The 20,858-nt window shown below is 34.9% G+C and overlaps 1 protein-coding gene across 2 annotated transcripts; it reads right to left on the bottom strand.

The window, feature by feature from the left end:
• Positions 1 to 801: 801 nt before the first annotated feature.
• LOC132178853 (homeobox protein knotted-1-like 6) lies at positions 802 to 15,213 on the bottom strand. 2 transcript variants are annotated; one of them, XM_059591423.1, is made up of 6 exons: positions 15,002 to 15,213; positions 7,522 to 7,875; positions 6,991 to 7,110; positions 6,766 to 6,877; positions 1,393 to 1,631; positions 802 to 1,174 (listed from the first exon to the last, which is right to left on the bottom strand). In XM_059591423.1, exons 2-6 carry the CDS (start codon positions 7,852 to 7,854, stop codon positions 1,016 to 1,018), a joined length of 963 nt encoding a protein of 320 aa, XP_059447406.1. In that variant the 5' UTR covers positions 7,855 to 7,875; positions 15,002 to 15,213; the 3' UTR covers positions 802 to 1,015. The 2 variants fall into 2 exon arrangements, with proteins under 2 accessions (XP_059447406.1, XP_059447405.1); XM_059591422.1 differs by lacking the exon at positions 15,002 to 15,213 and having other exon boundaries at positions 7,522 to 8,140.
• Positions 15,214 to 20,858: the final 5,645 nt, after the last annotated feature.

The following is a 20,858-nucleotide window of genomic DNA, read 5'->3' as shown; positions in this document are numbered from 1 at the left end:
GCCTTCTACTTTTCTCCCTTCCACTACGGACACAACTTTTTAAGGAGTTGAGTTGTAAAAGCCTAATTAGATGATTGGGCTCCCCACCAGTTGGGCCCTCTTCCAGGCTTGGACCATCACAAAGCCCATTATATATATATATATATAGGCGAGACGTGGTCTATATATTTTCGATATCACCTTTAAATTGGGTATGACATGGTAGTACTGTTAGGAGTATAAGGTAAATAGAATAATCTATTTGATAACAGACGAAACTTTAAGGAGTAAATTGATAAAACTTAAACTTTAGGAAATTTTTTGATAAAGTACTATTAATATATTAACAAATATTTTTGATATATTAACCAAAAAAAAAAAAAAACTCCAAAAAAATAAAAAAAACTCCAAATTATTTATCACACCAAAACATTTTTCAAACTAAAATAGAAGGCACATTTCAAAAAGCAATAACAAATGAAGCCAATGTTTCCTTTCCCAGAAAAAAATGGGTCTCCTCCTCCTCAACGTTCCTTCAAGGGATTCCTACTTTGCTCAAGCTATTGTCTTTAGAAACTCTGAGGGCCAAATCATTAAGGTTGTTTGTCATATCACCCCCTTGTGATCTCAATTCTCAAGGACATCATTTTGGAAGAAGACTCTCAAGTTGTCAGTACCCTTGCTCTCCAGCATCCTCACACCACCCAAAGCTCACAAATTGCTCCAACTTTTGCATCCATCCTATGGCTTATTGGACCGTTACTTGAAGGTGGCAAAAAACAAAATAAAAAAGAATTATAGTCAAGACAACCAAGACGGGAGTAGTCAACCAAAACCATGTAAGCATTTCCATTATCAGCGTCGGTCAACTTCCAAATCTAAATGAAAAATACAATTATTTTTCCTTTTTGGTAGGAATTTTAATTAATATATCAATGTCGGTCAAGTTTCCATTTTACAATATACATGAAACTAACACAAGCATCGAACTATGATCGGGAGATACATTTGAGTGTACATATGTACATGCATATGATCAGTCATCTGCAAAGAATTGTCCTGAAAGATTATCCATAACTGCAAACTGCATATTCTCAGATGGTTTCCAATGCCGCTTTCTTTGATTTATAAACCAATTGTTAATTTGCTTCTGATCTAGCCCCGTCGATTCAGCCAGCGCAATCTTATCTCCTTCCTGGATGTTCAAGTACAGCAAATTAAAGAAGTCAAATTCTTTTCTTTACACTAAAGTCGTCGTTGATAACCTTTCTCAACAGATCAACTGCGACGACTTATAGACTTTTAGCAATAACTTTGGCCAATTTCTTATAGTGAATCCTAGATTAGCTAGTGATCATGCAGGTTTTAAGATGGAGGTGCATTAGAGCGCATGGTTTTCAAGAAATGATTTACCGTTGGGTATGGCCATTTATAATGAGCATTCCACCATTCAAGCAATGTTTGCCTTGCTTCTCTTGGTAGCTTTCCTTTCTTCTTCTTCTTTGAAAACTCCAGCTTCAAGGAACCAATATGATTGCCAAACCTACGTAAAAGCTTATCTTTAAGATCTCGATCTTCACTCTTCAGTTGAGCTTCCTGAACCTCCATCTCTCCGCCACTTAAATCCTCATCTGATGATACACCACCTTCATCTGCCCAAATGAATTCAAAAAATCTCTCAAGAAAAGAACACACATGCTCACAGAAGCAAGAAAAGACTAGCATTAATTATGACCATAATGCGTGGGGATTATAGCTCTAGCCTCTAGACAAGGCCAATATTTCATGTAAAAAAGAATCAAAAGATAAACCTTAAAGAAGCAGAAATTTGTCGGAATAAGTCATCAAACTATAGTCATGTAATTAATTTGCATACATAGTCCTTTCATTTTATATGGCAAAGAAGCATACATGATATATACATTGATACAACATGGATGGTAGGCAAAAATTTGGGAGTGACAATTCATGTTTATATGTCAAGTTAATTAAGTTGTGAATCGATGTATGAATATAAGACTATATAAATTAACCATAATCTAAAGGGACAAACCCTTCAATGCTAGCATGCTATTTTCGTGTTCAATTCATGTTAGGTTCACAAGTCGTGTTGAATTCAGGATGTATCAAAGCATGAGTATAAAAGTATATAAGTCAACCCTAACTCGACCCATTTAATTAAACGGGTCAAACTCCTCAACCATAATTCACTAATTTTGTGTTGAATTTGTATGGAGTTTGACAGGTCGTATCAAAATAATTGTCAACCCTAGGTAAAATATATATATATTTGAGTTGTAGTTCAAATTTTGGCAAGAGGACGTAAAATATTTATAAAAGAGATTCGCAGAAGATATTCTGGAACCCCACGGCAAGGAGAAATGTGTGATGGGAACAGGAATAAAGATAAAAAGAAGGAATGGGCAATTGGGTCCATTCACATTAATAAACTAGGAAATGTAGAGAGAGGGAAAGGCCACATCAGCATTCTGACAGCAACTCAGTCTGACAAGGATTTGACTGCCGAATAAGGGTACACTGCACACTCCACGCCGAGGTGGCAAAGAAAAGTAAAAGGGGGGAGAGCAGTCTCACACTCTCGTCAGGTTGCATCCTTCGTCAGTCGGAGTGAGAGACTCGAAAAAGTCAGGGTGGACAACCACACGAATATCTGATTGGGAGTAGATGGATAAGCTCATATTAATAATACGCACCATAATATCACCCCATAACTCTCCCCTTGTCCTTCTTTTTTGTATATATTATAAATAAATATATTTTTATTAGCCGACAGATATTTCTCCGGCCACTTGGAAACAATTCAAACAAAGGACTCGTAGACAAATATAGTTTCTTTATTGCGTGGTTTCTTATTAAAAATTTTAAAATAAATCTAAACTGTAAAAAGAAAATTATAGTACATACTTTTGTAAGTTTTCTTTTCTTTTTTTTTTTTTTTCAAAAATCAATCTCCACGGTTGGTTTTTTATTTTTAAATTTTAACATGGCGAAAAACGGAACACGTGTAATGGAGACATGATTAAGCACAAAGACCCACAAGGGCCAGAAGAGACCAAATATTGTCCATGGAAATGACAAGCACTAAGCAGGGGCAGGAGTAGGCAGAGGAAAGCTCAGTGCGCGTTGAACACTCCCTTCACCCCATAAAGCTGTGCTTCACAGCGAGAACTGCGGGAGTCCATGTGAGTTACTCTGCAACTCCTCGACCACCCGCTCTATACGGGCTTTACAAAAAGCTAAAAACTTCAACTAAGCATTTATTATTCGCCAGTTCCCCATACTGCCCCTCACGATTACACTAGCTTCCCCACTGAAAAAAATCATTTCAGGCTTCCCATGGAAACCTTTTGAAGCAGAAGAAGAAAGAGTATCCGGGGTCAGACCCAGAAAGAGCAAGTAAGAGGATGGGAAAAAGTGCATGACCATCATATTTTAATACATAAATGCTCCACACTCCATTCTTAGTGCTAAAAATAACTAGTAGATTTTAACGGATCATTTTGAATTCATTGATTATTTTTAGCGCACTTAGGAGTGAGAGATTAAATATGCAGAAGAAAACCTAAGCTTTTTCCCCATTGGCAAAGCATAAGGTGTAGAACAAGGGTTTGTCTGGAAATATAAGAACAAGGATTCGACCCCACTATAAGAAGAAAGAACGCTACCATAGGTCTTCCTGAATCTTAATGGAATCCTTCGGAGGAAAATGCAATATACTATCCAATATACTATATGAAATGAACACCATATATATAGTAAAGGATATAACTATTCACACCATTATTTGAAAAGAAGAAAGTTTCTAGCCTACACAAGCAGATGCATTTCATTGACAGCAGCGGAAAGTTTCTAGCCTATAAAAAGTATATGCAGCAATTCAATTTAATGAAGATTACTCCCGTGTCAATGATAACTGGTTTTGCATATTCTAATCGCATGTCAAGACTGATTATAATCATTGACAGCAGCAGAAATGTCTTCGTTAGTAGTGTATGAGGTCACAGGATAACTTTGCTTGATCGAGACGCCAGAAAAGGGAAATTAACAAGAAGTTGTGAAATCCGAAATATGGAATCTATTATGTCAAACAAAAGCTTCTCCTACCTGGATTACTAACCCACTTGGAGGGAGGAAAAGCATAGGCTAAAGAAGCAATAATCCAATAAACAAATTATTTGATCAACGAAAAGAGGGTCCAAGAATGCAACAACTTGAGAGTAAGCAACACTAAGATATATTCTCTGCAAATGCTAAAAGTGGTTAAAGAGAAGCCCTGCCAGATAGGTGCATTAAAAATCCAAGCACGTGAATATATGCCCAACTGGACATCAGCAATGGTCGGATATCTGAAAAATGCTAACCCTTTTTTTAATTTTTTTTAACAAGTTAAGGAATCAATAATAGTTGTGCAAAAGAGGAATAAGAGAACCCACTACTAAGCACAAGAAAAGGCCAATATAAAAATGATTAAAAAGCATCACCAAAAAGTTAATATGTACTTCCAAATAAAAACAATAATAGTTGCCAACCCTAACTTAACCAGATTACCGTGGTCTGCAAATCTTTTGCAAAACATCATAAAATATTTTGAGTCATCATCCGAGGAACGTCTAAGGCTGCTACACCCATGCCAATGGCACGAGATACACTCCCTTGCAAATGGAAATTGCAGCAGCCTTTTTAGCTGAGACACTTAAAATAATAATAAGCACAAATCCATTCTGCAAGTAAAGTAATCACAAACACACAACCTTGCAAAGATGTGTAATTAAGAATCAAGAAAATTTGAAGTTCAACAGGATGTCAAAGCAGCAGCAAATTATCATTCCCTTACATGAGTCCTTTTAGAAAACCATTGGTATTCGCTCACGTGATTTGTAAGATTTGTATGCGAATCTCTTCTTGCTGATAACGAGGATGACTAATAAAATGAAAGATTTGGCTTTCAAGACTTAAATTGGGAAAGCTATAAATTAAAACTACAACAGCACATGTACTACTGTATATAGAAGGAACTCCATTTTGGTTGCTTCAATATTATATTTCAAACCACCCAGAACAATTTTCAAGAAGATATAACTGTTACTTTAGCTGTCAAACAGCTTGTCAGCCATCAGACAATTCCCAATAATCATTTTTCATCTCCAACCATCCATAAATATAAATATATATGTATTACTATATCGGAACTTGAAACTCTAATAAAGTAACCAGACCGGACATCATTGCATGACATAACCATCAAAATTTGGGCAGGCCCGTGTAATTTCCAAATTCCAATAGATTGAGTGAAGAGATGCAATAAAGTAGAAGGCATGCATGATGCATCACCATGTTGTCTTTTACACTTTTAACCATTTGCACTAGAAGAGAGAAAGATAAAAGAAAATGCTCCATCTAATCAAATTAAAGACTAATAAATCACATGCTGATAATATTGGGAAGCATATGTAATTATATATGTCAAGCACTTATACTTTACAAACTAAAACTAAAGCAGCAGCAACCAAAAAAAAAAAAAAAACCTTCAAAGATTTCTTGCTACATAAAATGTTTCTGATGAAAATATTGTGATAATCCCAGCTAAAGATTATTATCCCTTTACATGCCATAGGCACACTTCAATTCTTTCAAACATAGCTGTTTTGTTTGGTGTAACATGTCATGAACTTTTTCATGTTGAAACTTCTAGAGCAACATAAAAACATTACTTAATTCAACTCTAAACTTGAAACTCTTTGGTACTCAACAATCACTACAAGACACAAAACCGTTTATAACAAATGACTCAACGACATTCATAAGGTATTTGTTCATTTGACATGCATGAACTTCCCAGACAATTAAGGTAATTTCCATATTAATTCTTTACATATTCTTTATCCATCTGTTAACATTAAATTAGAAACATTTGTCTTCATTCAATACTGATCATCTAAGTTTACATGAATGAGAATGATCCACCATTAGCATAATTTGAGTGAAATTGACATATATACTTTGATTCTGATTAATTAATTATATTATGGATTAAGCCTTTGAGATGGTTACCCAACCAAGTCAGAAAATGGACTCTATAACCATGATTGCATGTATTTCACGCATACTTGTAGATAAAAGCATATATGAAGAAAAAAAAAGAAAAAAAAAAAAGAAAAGAAAGAAAACATCATTTGAAGAGCAGCAAAAGGCACCGATCGATCCATAAGAAGCTGAAGGATTCTCTATCACTGGTGGTTATACGGAAAGTAACATTAAATGTCAGCTACTACTATTGGAGATGTACTCATCATTCAAAATGGCTGAAACGTCAAAATCAAAATCTCAAGTTGAAAAAAGTTGACACTTCGGAGCTTCATATTTATCTGGGCACAGAGAAAGAAAGATAAAAAAATAGTGAAAGGAAACAAGGGTAGGAAATGGCATTAGACCAAGCCCCGTGCAAGCAATAGACTGAAAAGAGAAAGGTTCCAAACACTGTAACTAGTTTTCTTGAATAAACAATGAAGAACAACCACTACCCATGTACCAAGAAAGCATTTTTAGCTCATAATCCTCAGAAAAAACACCATTCGCAAATCATCCATCTCTAGGGTTTTTGTTTGTTAGCGTAATAATTTTCTAGAGTCTAGTAAAATCGATATTGCAGAAACAGGAAAAAAGCAATAGTTGTGGGATTGGTATGCTAACGTGAGCCAAAAACAAAATCTGGATAATAATATATCCCATAATTAATAAACAAATAAGAGAGAGAGAGAGAGAGACCTGTGCAGAGATTGCTGAGCTGTGTTTCTATGTTGTTCAAGAAGGTGGTTGCCTCATCAAACGGCCTGGAAAGATCGGATTTGTACTTCACCAGCATGTCACAGTAGGTTTCCTTCACACATACAAAGGAAACAAAAGAAAACTTAGGAAGCAATTTAAGACCAAGGTTTATATATACTGCTTACTACTGCTTAGTAGAGAGAGAGAGAGAGAGAGTGGGGGGACCATAAACTCGTCGAGCTCGGGATCGGCTCCTAAATACGTGGAAACAACGTCGCGCTTACAAATGTCGTTTTCTTGCCGGATTTCGTCTAGCAAACTCGCTATCTCCGGAGGCGCCCCTACCTGCACAAACAAGACCATTTTCTCAGACCCCTTAATTCCCCAGAGAAATTGCAGCCAAATTAAGCTTACTCCAAAAGACGAAGTTTTCTTTCCTTTCTAATTTTCCCACTCACTTCCGAAAAAAAATCTTCAAACCCATCAAAAAAAAGAAAATTAAGTGGAAGCAAAATTGGAAAGAAGCCATAATAATCGGCAAAGATAGGTGTAACGCTCCTCTCAGTAGGTAGGTTTGAAATTAAACGCCGCAGCTCAAAATAGTACTACTTGACCCAGACCGACACATAATAATAATCATCATCACAGTTTAAGAACATGTTGTAGCACAGAAACAAGACAATTTAGATTAGTTTGAGAGAAGAAAAAGAAAAGAAAAAAAACACGTCCTTGGGAAGTCGGTGCAGGGTCTTGCACCTTTTGGCAATCGATGTAAGCTTGAAGCAGGCGAGGATAAGAAGGATGGGAGGCGATTCTGGCTTTGATGACGCTCGACATGTCCTCCTCGCGTTGAATTTCGGGCGTGAAGGAGGCGGCTTCCGATATAGCCGAGGCAGCCGAGAGCAACTCGTCGGATCCGAATATCGGAATCCGATGATGATGATGATGATCGCGGAGGGCGGGTGTGGACGAGAGGAAACCCTGGTAGTAATCCGGTGTGGGTAGGATCAGGTCGTCCGGGGACATCAGCGGCCTGTAGTTGTCGGAATACTCCGCCGCTGTGTTCAGACCGTACATTTCATCCATCATGAGGCCCTTCCTATCCTTATCCTTCCAAGTCAAACAGAAATAACAGCAAGTAGTCGCAGATTGTTAGCGTGATGTTACTGTGTTTAATATGGAGAAGAATAATAAAGAGGAGGATTTCTAAACTCGGGAATTTGATGATTTAATGTTTTATATTAAATTTTGACAGGAGGAACGGATCGTTTGCTGGAATTGGAGTAGCAGAAGGTAACTGCGAGTGTTCTTGGGGAGTGTGCTTTTTTGGCGAACAAACAAGCAAAGATGCTTAGAGCTAGAGGATGAAGGCTTGAGAAGCTCCTTTTCTTTCGCTACCTCTTTGTCTTTGTTTTTTCTTATTATTATTTTTTTTTTCTTTTTCTTTTTTTCCTTTTTCTTTTTTTTTTTTTTTACTATTAACAGCACTAGCGATTTTTATTTTTTTTTTATTTTTTTTTTTAAAAAAAGTGATAAATTTAGAGACAGAACAAGCGATGTGCACGCAGTCCCTTTCTTAATTGGCAATATTAAACCCCACTATTCCATAAATAGCAATGTTAAGTTCACAGTCTTTTCGTCGGAACAAAAATAAATAAATAAATAAATTGATTTTCAGCATAAATGGGGCTCAACCGTCATTTCCTCATTGTATAATCATCCGAGTCTCGATCAGCAACAGGATCCTCACCCTTTAGATTGGAAGGAATATAATTTATTTTATGGTTAAAATTTAAAATTGATTTATCTAATTGTTTATTTAAAATTAATTCACATGGTCAAGCAACCGAAGGAGCATGGGGTCAATTGGAAGTTATTTTGCGAGTTGGTTTGAGGATCATGTGGTGGATTAAGCTAACTAGCTGAGTGAGGGTTAGGTGGCCGAGCTAGTTGAATAGGAGTGCCGATGTTGTTTATCGGAGGGTTTCTCATCCTAGTGTTTGGTATTAACTCTTTGTCTCGGAGAATCGCAATTCAAGAAGAAATAAAATGTTTCTCACAAATAGCGCCAACGGATGATATAATGACCACGCTAAGCATTAGGAGAAGGCTTAAAGGTTAGAACAAACAATTAGAGAGGTCCACCAGACGTCTAACAAAATCACCTCCAATGCTTAAATTAGAATGAAAAGAAAATAAAGCAAATCGACTAAATAAGGAAATGAATGAATGCGTACATGGTATAAGGTCTCCCCTCTCCTACCTAGTGTAAGGTCCCCCCCTCCCACTTTTCCTTATATAGGCTTGCCGTTCGCGCCTCTCTTAGGTTGAGTTTAGAGTCTCATGCTCAAATGTTGTTGAGAGCATGAGTGATGGCATGGAAAATTCATTATCCGCGAATATTGGAAGAGGTATCTAACATGAAAGAGTCGTTATCTAACCTAGCAAGGGGGTAAATCGGTTGTTGTACATCCTATTGGGGGCATGGATGTATCTTTATTCTATAATGCGACTAGTTTTGGGCATAACCGACGAGATTCTTCCTGGCCCATTGGCCATGGTCTATGTTGATGGATTGTCGGGACCTTTGGCAGACGAGCCTTCCAACAAGCAAGCCTTATGGGCTCTTCGGTAGGGGACGGTCAAGAGGTGTTAAGGTCCAAGGGCCTTGAGTAGACAAGCCTTACGGGCCCAATGGGGCTTGATACACCAGTAGTCCTCCAATTTCCTGAACTAACTTAACTATGGCTCGATCCACAAAAACTCTAACAAATAGGTGTTTTTTTAATATGTGGGACTTAAGAGCCCATCAGAACGGCGTACACCAAGCATCTCTTCAAAAAAAAAAAGGTGATCGTCTTACCTTATTACGATGGTTTAATTTGTTTTTTTTTTTTTTTTTGTAAACAATTATTACGATGGTTGACATACATGTAGATGTCACGTAGGGAGAGATAATCTCCGACACGTATCCTAATGTGATAAGAGTCCAAAATGTAGTTTGGTTGGTATTAGAAATTAGAGTCAAGTTGTTACTCATTATTCAAGTCTCTTGCTTGTACTCTATTTAAACCCACATTTGGGTGTATCAAAGTATTCAAAAAATGTATCCTCAAACCATGAATTTGTGAAGAGATTAAGGTTTTGTAACAATCTTCATGCAGGCAAGCTACAGCCTGTGAAAGGCAGAGATAGTACTGCGAATGGTTATGAGAGTCTTTTTTTTTTTTTTTCTTTTTTCTTTTTCCTAATTAACAGGCTACTTGATAGGAAAGAAATGGGTAAATGACAAGTGATTCTCTAAGCCAGTACACTTTTTTCTCTCTTCCTTTGAGGAGGGAGCAATATTCTCTAATGGTTTTCACCTACCGCTCGACCCAGAAATAGAATCTAGTCAATTCTGGAAGCAAGGGGGATCCAAAGCCAAGCCTCCCTTCTATTGCAAAAGCTATATAGGCAAGTAGAAAATAGATGTAGGAACCATATATACACTTTGGTTTCCTTACAGGCAAACACCCACAACAAACAAAAGATCACTGGGAACTAATGGAGAAAGAAAATTTGAGTTCATCCCTCCATCATATTGAGTTCAATATCTTGGTTGAACTAAAGCTGATAGTTTACTTTAAGCACAATGAAACCAACCAAGATATTCAAATATTTCGATCTTTTATTCCGATCGGTGAATTACAAACACAATCCTCACCTTATTACGATGGATGGTGTTTGCTAAAGAGGAGCCATAATGAAAAGGAAATATTGCAGCATGGAAATAAAAAAAAATAAAAAAACACTTGGGAAAACTAATTATATTTATCCCCTCAATTTACCACCTAATTTGCAATGTTTTTCAATTGGTTAACAAATATCACTGATTTAGCATTGGGGTTGTAATGTCTCCCCTTTTGCCCCCAAAGTGACAAAAATAAGTTTCCTAAAATCCCCCCACTTCAAAAAAAAAAAAAAAAAAAAATCAGAACGGACAAGAGTAATACATTTTTTTAGTGTTTATTTCTTTTTAAAAACTTTTAATCTTATGCGGGGTATTTTTATCATTTTGGGTTGTGAGAGGGGCGACATTGCAATCCTAATATGGTAGATTAATAGGATACATGCTTCAACCAAACTAAAACATTGCAAAAGTATTGCAAATTACGTGGTAAATTGAGGAAGATAAGTGTAATTTTCCTAAAATATGTAAATAGCGGCACATCCGCCTAATATGTGCAAAAAAAAAAAAAAAAAAAGACCAACACAATACACAACTAAGAATTATTCATCAAGAACGGAAAGATATTAATAAAATGGTTATGTTTAATGGTCGTGTTCACTTTAAATGTAGAAACTAGAAAGCGTTTCCTTTAGCTCATCTTACAACAAAAAATAAAATATTTAACTTTTGATAATTAATATATGGTGGAACAATTACTGTAACATTGTGAACACAAAAATATAAAATTATATGGCTAAAGTTATGGAGTTCCATTATTTTGAATATATCCCTACTTTTTGTATTAGGTTCTATCACTCCCCTAACAAATAACCTCATTATATTATAAGCCTCGAAAAAAAAGTATCTCATTCTTTTTTGTACCTCATTACTTTCAAATAAATTAATATTAAAGTTAGACTTAATATTAACAATTTGGCTTCATATTTCAAATAATTAGCTAATATTATCAATAGAATTTCCTAAATTTCCTCTAATACACAAATAATAAGAAACTTAGTACCTACACCGTAATTAATTAGTGTATCAAACAAATTAAGATCATACTTCTTCACTTTTCATCAATTACCAACTTTTGTTTCCATCACATACTTCCATTTTAAAAAAAAAAAAAAATTATTTGGATAAACTTCCATCTTTTTTTTTTTTTAGAAACATGTTATATTACCTTTGTTATACTTTTTAAAATTATGAAAAATGACTAAAAACACACAAAATATATATATATATATATACTATATTCCATTGAGATAAAATTCCTAGCTTTACTACGTATTTTTCAAATTTGAAACGTTGATGCAAAGTGTGAGGGAAGCTAAGTAAACCTATACGCCTTTAAACGGTGGCCGACACGATTCTGGTTGTCCGAACGGTCCGACACAACTTGATCAACAACTGATTCATTAATTAAAAAACTCCGAGTGCCTGATATGCTGCTCTAAGGCCCACCGACTTGATTGTCTTCGACCAGCTTCAAAATTCTTAATCTGAGAAGTGGGACCCCATGAATTTTACTATCCAGAGACCACATGATTTGTTGCATCATAACCATGCGGGTTGTGGTTGTGACAATCACAATTCACAAACGTGTTGGGAGCTTTAGCGCATTAAAGGCCTGCGTCGACAGCCGTTGATCTAGCCGGTTGGGGTTAACATCGGAGGGCGTTAAGCCAATTTCAACGTCCGACACCTTTCTAGTTGTTTTTGTGTAAGATTGGTGGACAATTGCACGTGTGGGATGGCATTGAAAGTTTGTTCTCTATAAAGTTGTTACAAAATGATGTTTAAGCATTAAAGGAAATTAATATTTTATTTAACAATAATTTTGTGACTCGTGCTACTCGTGATAACCTTTTTTTTTTTAATCAAAATATCTTTTGATGAAAACAAAAACAGAACACTACAAAAATTATGTTTGCAAATCCATAAAGAATGTTCTATTTAATAGTAAGGAAAAATGTTTCAAATTTCACCCTTTTTTATCAAATTATTCTTTAAAATTTAAATGTTTCAAATCACTCATAAGATTTGCATTGTTATCAAATAACTCTCTATTTTTCTTCTGTTAAGTTTATAATGGTGATAAGTGATCATACATGGCAATCAGGCCATTTCATGTCCAACCAAAAAAAAAAAAAATGTCAATAGAGATGAAGAGGAGAGACAGCATGTAGGTTAGGGGAATTGAGGATACATGGTGTGGTTACTTATTCGCAAATACGAGGGCTTTGAGAAATCATCCATACTAGAGTAGCCACGCGGCCACCTTCCTCAATACTAGGTTTTCAATCATAGTTGGTATGTCCAAGTTTTAAGTTTTGGCCTGATATGTTAATGGTGTGGTGTGTCCAATGTGACATGTGTTTGAATGGGCACAACAACATGGTCTAAGAGTATGAGTAGCAGTTTTTTTTTTTTTTTTTCTTAGAGCATCTCTAGTAATAAAAGTTACTTTACTTATTGAAAAATTACAATTTTTTACTTTAATTACTATTTTTTAACTATACACTCTACCATATCTTTTATTTTACACTTTACTTTATCTTAAATATTATTTTTTATTCTTTTTATTATTATTATTATTTTGCCAACACTCGATCAAAGGAAAACAAACACATATCATACAAACACTGTTTTAGTAAAGACCAGAAGAAGAGAAAGAGAGAGAAAAAAGAGAGATATGTGACTTTAGATCAGAAGAAGAGAAGTTTTTGGGTGAGGTGAGGAATCGGTGAGAGAACAAGAGAAAGAGGAAAAAAATTTCTTGTGAGATGTGAGAGATTTTGTTGCAGTGAAGAAGAGATTTCGTAGCTACAGATATGAAAAAAAAAAAAAAAAAAAAAAAAAAAATTCTGGATGAGAAGAGGAAGAGGATTTCTTGCGAGATGGGAGAGATTTTGTTGCGGCAAAGAAGAGATTTCGTAGCTACAGAAGTGAGAGAGGAGAAATTTTTTTTTTTGAATGTGATGAGAGTTCGTTGCGAGGAAGATGAGAGAAAGAGGGAGAGAGGAGAGAGAAATTATATTATAGTGCTAACAGAGTAACAGGTGATATAGTGAACTTTTAAACACGAAAGCTTACGGTGTTAGAAGGTGAACTTTACAAGCACTTCTGGAGTAAGACAAAAAATAAAAATAATTAAATTTAACTAAAAAGCTAGTTTACGAGCCTTGCTAGAGATAATTTAAGTTTAGAGTACAAAATTACTTTTTACTTTTTTATGAAAATATATTTCACTTACAATAGCTTTTCTTACTTTTTCTTATACTATTAAAATATATTTTTTATTTTTATAAAATACAAGTTTCTTAACTACCCTCACTTTTTTTACAAAATTCTAACACAGTTCTTAATTAAAACAAAAGAATAAAAGATGAGATAGTAAAAAGAAATGTTTATATTATCAAAAAATAATAATAATAATAAATGTTTATATTAAAATAATATGAGATATGCTATAGTGTAATAAAAATATTATTTTTTGTTCGTAAAAGTCTTAGGTGCAAGAGGTCACATGCCCATCAATGAGTGAGACTACAGCAACTACGGATGAAACCTATACCCTCTTGCCATCTAAAACTTTTACGAGAAAAAATAATATTTTTATTGTACTATATCATTTCTCAAATAATATATAAAGAATTATAGAGAGTTACTTTTGGTTTCCTACCCACTGAAAAACAAAGTCATTGAGAGTTGGTTAAATATAAAAAATTTAATGTAAATAGATTTTTATAACTTTTTTGAAATTTTTTCTAAACATAAAGAAGAAAAGTACATATATGATATTTGCTCCTAATGTTCTAATACCACGTATCAAAGGAGGGTGTTTCTTGATTAAGGAAGTCCATGACATGAGTAGAAATGAAACAATAATCAAGACCAAAGAAAGTAAAATTTTTGTGATCTAAAAGATCCTGTCTATGAATCTTAAAAATATCAATTGTCTTACAATATAATAACGAAAAACATATTAAACTTGAGCTCAGGATTCGTTGATGAAAAGTAATTCAAATGGGTGTGGGCACGTAAAGCAGTTGTTGGGTTCCTGTTGCTGGTTGATTGATTGATTTGATCGATCGTTTTGCCTCATTTTGGTCGGAGTAAAAAGCAGTAAAAACTTTCTCTTGGTAAAAGGAAATCCTCCTACCAAAAAAAAAAAAGTAGAAAGTGAATACAGTACTAGTCTTGGTTCTTTTGTTTGTGATGCACGCCGTTGGATTGTCCTCGAAGTTCATAATAAAAGCACATGCACTATTCGAGTATCACCGGACTGTTGAAATCTTGGGCTGCAGGAACACCGTGCATGTACAGTAATATCTTTTAGATTTTGGTTTTTCCTTTTATCCAATCAAGTTAATCTTGATTTAGGTGGATGAAATTCATTAATTAGTTTGATCAGCTACCCAAACCATGTTCTACTTCAAAACGCAGTCGCATTTAATAATATTTAAGTTATGAACGTAAATGCTCAGAAAAAAAACAAACTATATAATATGAACGTACCTTCAACGCATGAATGGCTCTGGCTCTGGGTGAAAATATGGCCTTCCCAGCTTCATCAGTTGCTGTCGTCGGAACAGAGCGTCACGATCGAATCAGATTATACCATCTGGGACTTGATATAAATTTAGACGAGGGAGTAGGGTAGACTTGGAAGTAGAGAAGAAAAGAGTTTTGGAAATTTGCAGTCCTGAAAGCCCAAAGAAAAGAGGCGAGAAAAGGGAAGCATGGCTATTTGGTACCTTGAGACCAAATGGGTCCTTTATATATATATATATATTTTTTAATTTTCTTAAAGGATAACTCCTGTTCCAAATGTTTTCAGGAATATCTGGGGACGTTAGATATATGGCTAGGCTTTTATGGTCAAACACCCACATCTATACATGATTTTTTTTTTTTTCCTGGCAGAGTGCCTTATTTTTTATGTTATCAATGAGAATCAAGACTAAGGAATGTCTGGTGAATTTGTCGTTACAAAGATTTAACGACTACTACACATGTCATGGTCGATTCACTAATTTTTCCATACCAAATAATTTTTGTTTTTTAATAAAATAAAAAAATTAAAAAAAAGAAACATACCAACAACTTCATAAATAAAACATTTTACAGAACACTTAAAACTATTATATAAATGTAAGTTTAGGGTTCAATAAGAGAACATTGATTCAAAAATGGTGCATTATTTTTAATTTAGAAATTTTTTTTTTTCACTCTTTTTTTTTTTTTTTTTTCTAAGAAAAAAAGATGTTGGTATATTAGATTTTATAGAGATCGAGGTACAATTCATTGACTACGTGCCGTCTTGAATGTTGGAAAAGGGCAAAAGGAAACAAGGTGGAAGCCAAAATTTGAGAGAGTTGTCTTTGTACCTCTGCTAAAATTATATTCAGCAAAGCAAAATATTATGTGGTCCACGACCCTGATTTATGTTGTGCTTTAATTTACTTGATTATGAAAAACATCCAATCTGATGCTTTCGAGGACTCCTCTTTTCTTTTGCCAATTTTCCTTTTTCCTTTTCTTTTCTCTTTTTTGTTTTTCACTCTTTCTCCACCCGGCCACTTCTCTTCACATTAGAAGAGGAGGTAGCAGCAAGCATGCACTTTAAGTGATTCCTTTAGGGTTTAATCTGCATCAACAACCCTCTCATCACCTACCAATTATCTCTTGAGTCTTGATGCAGCCTATCAAAGAGTCTTGCTTCACGAGGCTCACAAAACCCCAAAACAAGATCCACAACTCAAAAATAAAATCAAAAACTAAAAAAGTAAATTATTATTATTATTATATGAAGTCATGGACCATGGTTAGGGTGAGATCGATAGCTAGAGAGAGGAAGAGGTTTGAAGCTTTTTGGGTAAAAAAATAACACGTGTTTCTAACGACACCTTAATTAGTGAAAGAACTTCAAAGTTTGGCCGGCATCATCTTTTTATCACCATTCGTCGGAATTTCCGAATAGTCAGCAAAAAAGGGTTGTGGACGACATCCTTAATTAAATTAAATGGTGCATTTTGAGAAAGTTGGTGATCATATAATCTTGAACAATGGAAGTCAACAATTAATGCGCGGTGTTAATTAATCATGCTTTCTTCAAATAGACCTCCAAAGACCAAAGTCATTATCAAAAGATACCCATGTGAAGGAATGTAAGCTCTGATTAGCTGCTTACTAATTCTTTACTAATTGACTCTTAAGCACAATAAACGATTAACCTTAACGCTTATGCCACGTTTCAAAAGAGCAACATCTTAAAAGCTTGTGATTTGCCCCACTGGGGACAGTTTGCAGAGATTAATGACACCTAAACCCGACAACATATATGTTGATGCTGGTGTTTTCTTGGTCCATAATTTCACATGTTGTCAAGGGATTGGCTAATTTTTAAACTAAATTAATTAATTAAAGAATGCCTCTTATCACATGCACCGCCTCTATAACGTCCATCGTCTAATTCGACCTTTTGCTCCTCATGATGCGAATTCTAGACACAAAGATATGCTTGATTTTGGAGAAATCATTTCTGCTTTAGAGAATTTGTTCAAATAAATTAAACACACCTTTAAATGCTGATCGTGTGATATCTGCTGCTTCCTGCAATTTTTTTTTTTTTTCCCCCCAATTACAGGGTAGTCAAAAAGGGGTGATTGGTCGTTGGTTGTTGACATGGTCCAAGATTGGTCAAAGGCGGCATGCGATTTCTATTTTTTTATACGAAACAGAATTACAGAAAGTTTGGCTCTTTGCTGCTTTGATATATATACATAAAATGCAGGGGGACTGGAGTCTAGCCCACTCTATTTTTTTTCCAAGCCAGCTGCCTAGAAAAGGACAGCTTCTGGTCAAAAGAAGCCACCATTCCTCAGCCATTTTGGGAGAAAGTAGTGTTTTTCTAAACCATTTTTATTGGTGACCAAAATGGAAGTGCCATGATCAGCTTGAAGGTCTTGCATATTAGAACTTCAATATATAATCAAAAAGCACTATACTTACTCATTTTTCAACACAAACTTTACTGTTATCTATTATCTTCTCTATTTTTTTAAAAAAAATATTATTTCATTATATTCTTGTCAATCCAACCTCTTCTTGGAGATGAAAAGAAAAGAGAGAAGAGAGAGATAAAATATTAAAGAAATCTTCTAGTGTGCTACGATGACTGCCCGTAGCACCAATTGTATTTTAGCTAGCCTCTAGCTAATCTGTCGGAGGTGAAAAATGAACAATATTAGCTAAATTTAGTTAATATGAACATTTTACCTAATTTGTTGGGGTTATCTTAAATGTTAGCTTAATCATTTAGGTGAGGAACAAAATTCCCACTATCTTTTTGACCATACCCCATTAATAATACATATAAAATAATTCGCTGAGATTGGAACCAGCTTTGCAGAGGGCTACTCTGATTTGTTTAATAAGAATTCGAGCAAGAGCAACGTAGAGGACTCAACAAGATAAGAATTTCGGGCAGTGGCACCCATGCAACGTATGGGTTTTGTGGGGTATGGATTCTTGGCATTGTCTGTGGAAAGGAAAAGTCTACTATCTAATTTCCCATTTTAATCAAACTAAGGTTTCAAGAATCAACCACTCAAAATGAACCCAAATATTGGAGCTCCTATATAGTTGAAAAATTCTTCCTTCACTAAGAGTGTTTTTGTTTTAAAAAAAAAAAAAAAATCCGCCGTCGCTCTTTTGTTCTTATATTTCTTTTATTTTTAGCGTTTCTGGTAAAGAAATAATTTTTCTTTAAACTGAGATAAAAGAATTAGCATGCGAGAATTTTTTTTTTTTTTTTTTTTAATTTCCATGTAAGAATCACATAATTTTTTAAAAATCTATTAAAAATGCACGCTCAAAAAACATGTAATTTTATAGATTAAATCGGAGAAAATTAATGTCATTTTTAGTTGTTTTTCACTTTTTCATAAAACTTTGTATGTTAAGAGAAGCTACTAGGGCCAACTGGCCCATCCAGCAAGCATTTGGAGAACCCACTTATTAGGAAAATGATGTGAGTCTAAGGCAAGGCTACTCACCGTCCAAAGTAAACCAGCTGAGCCCAAGAAAAATTTCTTTTTGCCGGCCCAATTTCCTCATTATCGATTAATAAATCCTTGTTGTGCTTGGAGGAATAAAGGTGAATGAGCACCAAGGTGTTAACTAAATTAAATAGTATAGGAAAAAAGATGGGTGACCAAACAAATCCGGTGACAACTTCCTTAAAAGTTGATATGACAATTTTATAATATGCTGATGTGATAAATGTCACGTAAACTTAGATGTAGCAGTTAACTTAAATCAACTTGCGACTAAGAAGGGGGAAAGGCTAGGAAATGTTAAAAGATTTTTGTCACTCTGGTGAAGTACAACTAGGCTTATGTTATGGTGATGTATGAAAAACTTGAGTGGCAATGAGTTGAATGGCTAATTTGACGTCATTTTCCAGGTGAATCAGAGAAGATCTTTGGGAGAGGGAAGTGTGGAGAAAAATGGGCCCAGAACTTGATTCACATTTGAAAAAAATTCATAGAGGCTATCAATTATTAGGGGAATTCCTATGACCAACAGATAAGTGGATGACATTATTGATGATACTTGTGATGGCGATATTTATGCACAGTAGTTTTCCAAAATCGAACCCGGATTTTACTCGTTACGGTTCTTCTTCCGTAGCAATTGCTATAGAATTTATAAATATCATTCAAATAAACCTCTGCAATTTCTTCAATAAGAGGAAACAAATGGAACGAGGAAAGTGAGATTCTATAAAGTAAGATAAGCGCGATTGTGATGTGTTTGTTTGTTTGCGTCAGAGAAAAAGCAGAGGGAAAAAATAGTAGTGGGTACAGCAACTGGTGTAATTGGGTGCATTTCCAAGGAGGAGATCACTTCGTTTAGCATAAAGTACAATAAGGTCAAGTTGGGTAGCGATAAAATCTTTTCTTCTTTTTTTTTTTCTGTCTTTTTTTTTTTCTTTTCTCTCTCAAAAAAATAAATTAATAAATAAATAACAAAAACTATTTTCAGAAGACCCATGTGAGATTATGAGGAGGGTGTGAAATTAAGATTGTGAACTTGCTTAAATCAAATTGGCTTTGACAGAAAATAAGCTCGATATTGGTTCAAATATAAAGGGGGAGGATTGTTAGAATATTGTTTAAGGAGTCAACGAGCCGTCCATGGCTCACGAATGGAAAGCTTGGTTGGCTGCCATAGAAAATGGGGATTAGTGGAGAATTAGGAGAATATGGAGTTGGAAAAAAGTAGGAGATGAACATCAGTTAGTGGATCCACTGATTGCAACATAAAAGTAACAAGACTCCAATTATCAATAAAGTAATGCGCCAACGAAAAAAGTAGTTTGGATGCTCATCTTGGGTTATATTGACATTAATATCCCTTTTTGCAATTAATATTTTGCATGGACAAGTAACTCAAAGTTAAGTAATTACTAATATTTCCTTCAAATTAGGGTGAAGAAAATTCTTCTAACTCACATACATCTATTCTTAATAAAAATGCATTAAAAATCCTGTACTTTTCTCACTCATTTTACATTGGTTGACATGACGTATTTTAACAAGGTTTTATGCTATATCACTTATGTGAAATGGGTGTAAAGGATTAAAATAAAAAAATTAATAATAATAATAATAAATAATAAAATAATAAAATCGTTTTTAGGTTAGGGGCAAGATTGTCATATGAAGGGAACAAGTGCTAATTATTAGGAGCTTTTCCTAACATTGCAACTTTCGATGGTTAAAGCTAAAAGAGAAAAGCAAGAGTTGTGGTTTTGGATAATGAACAGACGACATATGAGAGGTGTATTTTCAGATCACCACTTCTCAGTTCTCAATCATCAGCTATTTAAGGCCTCTAGCCAGAGAGGAACTTCTCCACTTGCTCTTCTTTGAGCCCATTGATATGATGATAGGCAATGAAGCCTATCATTGATAGTAATATGTCCATGGGCTCTAGAAAGCATCGGGTGGGATTTGATGATGGCTACTCCCCCCCCACCCTGCTCTACATTCATAAGTTTGCTGCTGCTCAGCACACGAAGAAGCATTCTATGTAAGTAGCAGTGCTCTTGGCTGAAGCACGGCAAACCGGCAAGTCACAGAACGGCAATGGACTCCTTCATGAGTCTTTCTGGCTCTTATTTATTTTCCCTCTTTAATGTTATGCATGAGAGTAATAAAAGTTGCGTGCTTTAAGAACCTCTTTTAGACCCCACTAAGGTAAGCTTTCAGAATCGTTTGATTTGCAGCAGACTAGCAATTGTTTATTGCCCAGTTTCTGCAGACCAGAGGAATCCTCTGTCTCTGTCTCTGTCTGTGTGTTGTGT

The sequence above is a fragment of the Corylus avellana genome, chromosome ca4 (assembly GCF_901000735.1).
Source record: "Corylus avellana chromosome ca4, CavTom2PMs-1.0".
Lineage (NCBI taxonomy): Eukaryota > Viridiplantae > Streptophyta > Magnoliopsida > Fagales > Betulaceae > Corylus > Corylus avellana.
Note: the sequence above shows the minus strand (reverse complement) of the source record. Positions and strands in the feature narration are given on the sequence as shown.

Excerpts from the sequence above, each read along its gene's own strand:
- LOC132178853 (XM_059591423.1), bottom strand. The coding sequence starts at position 7,854 with ATGATGGATGAAATGTACGGTCTGAACACAGCGGCGGAGTATTCCGAC. Across the intron at positions 7,111-7,521 it reads CTTACATCGATTGCCAAAAG|GTAGGGGCGCCTCCGGAGAT; the intron begins GTGCAAGACCCT and ends TTGTTTGTGCAG. Across the intron at positions 1,175-1,392 it reads ATAAATGGCCATACCCAACG|GAAGGAGATAAGATTGCGCT; the intron begins GTAAATCATTTC and ends TTGAACATCCAG.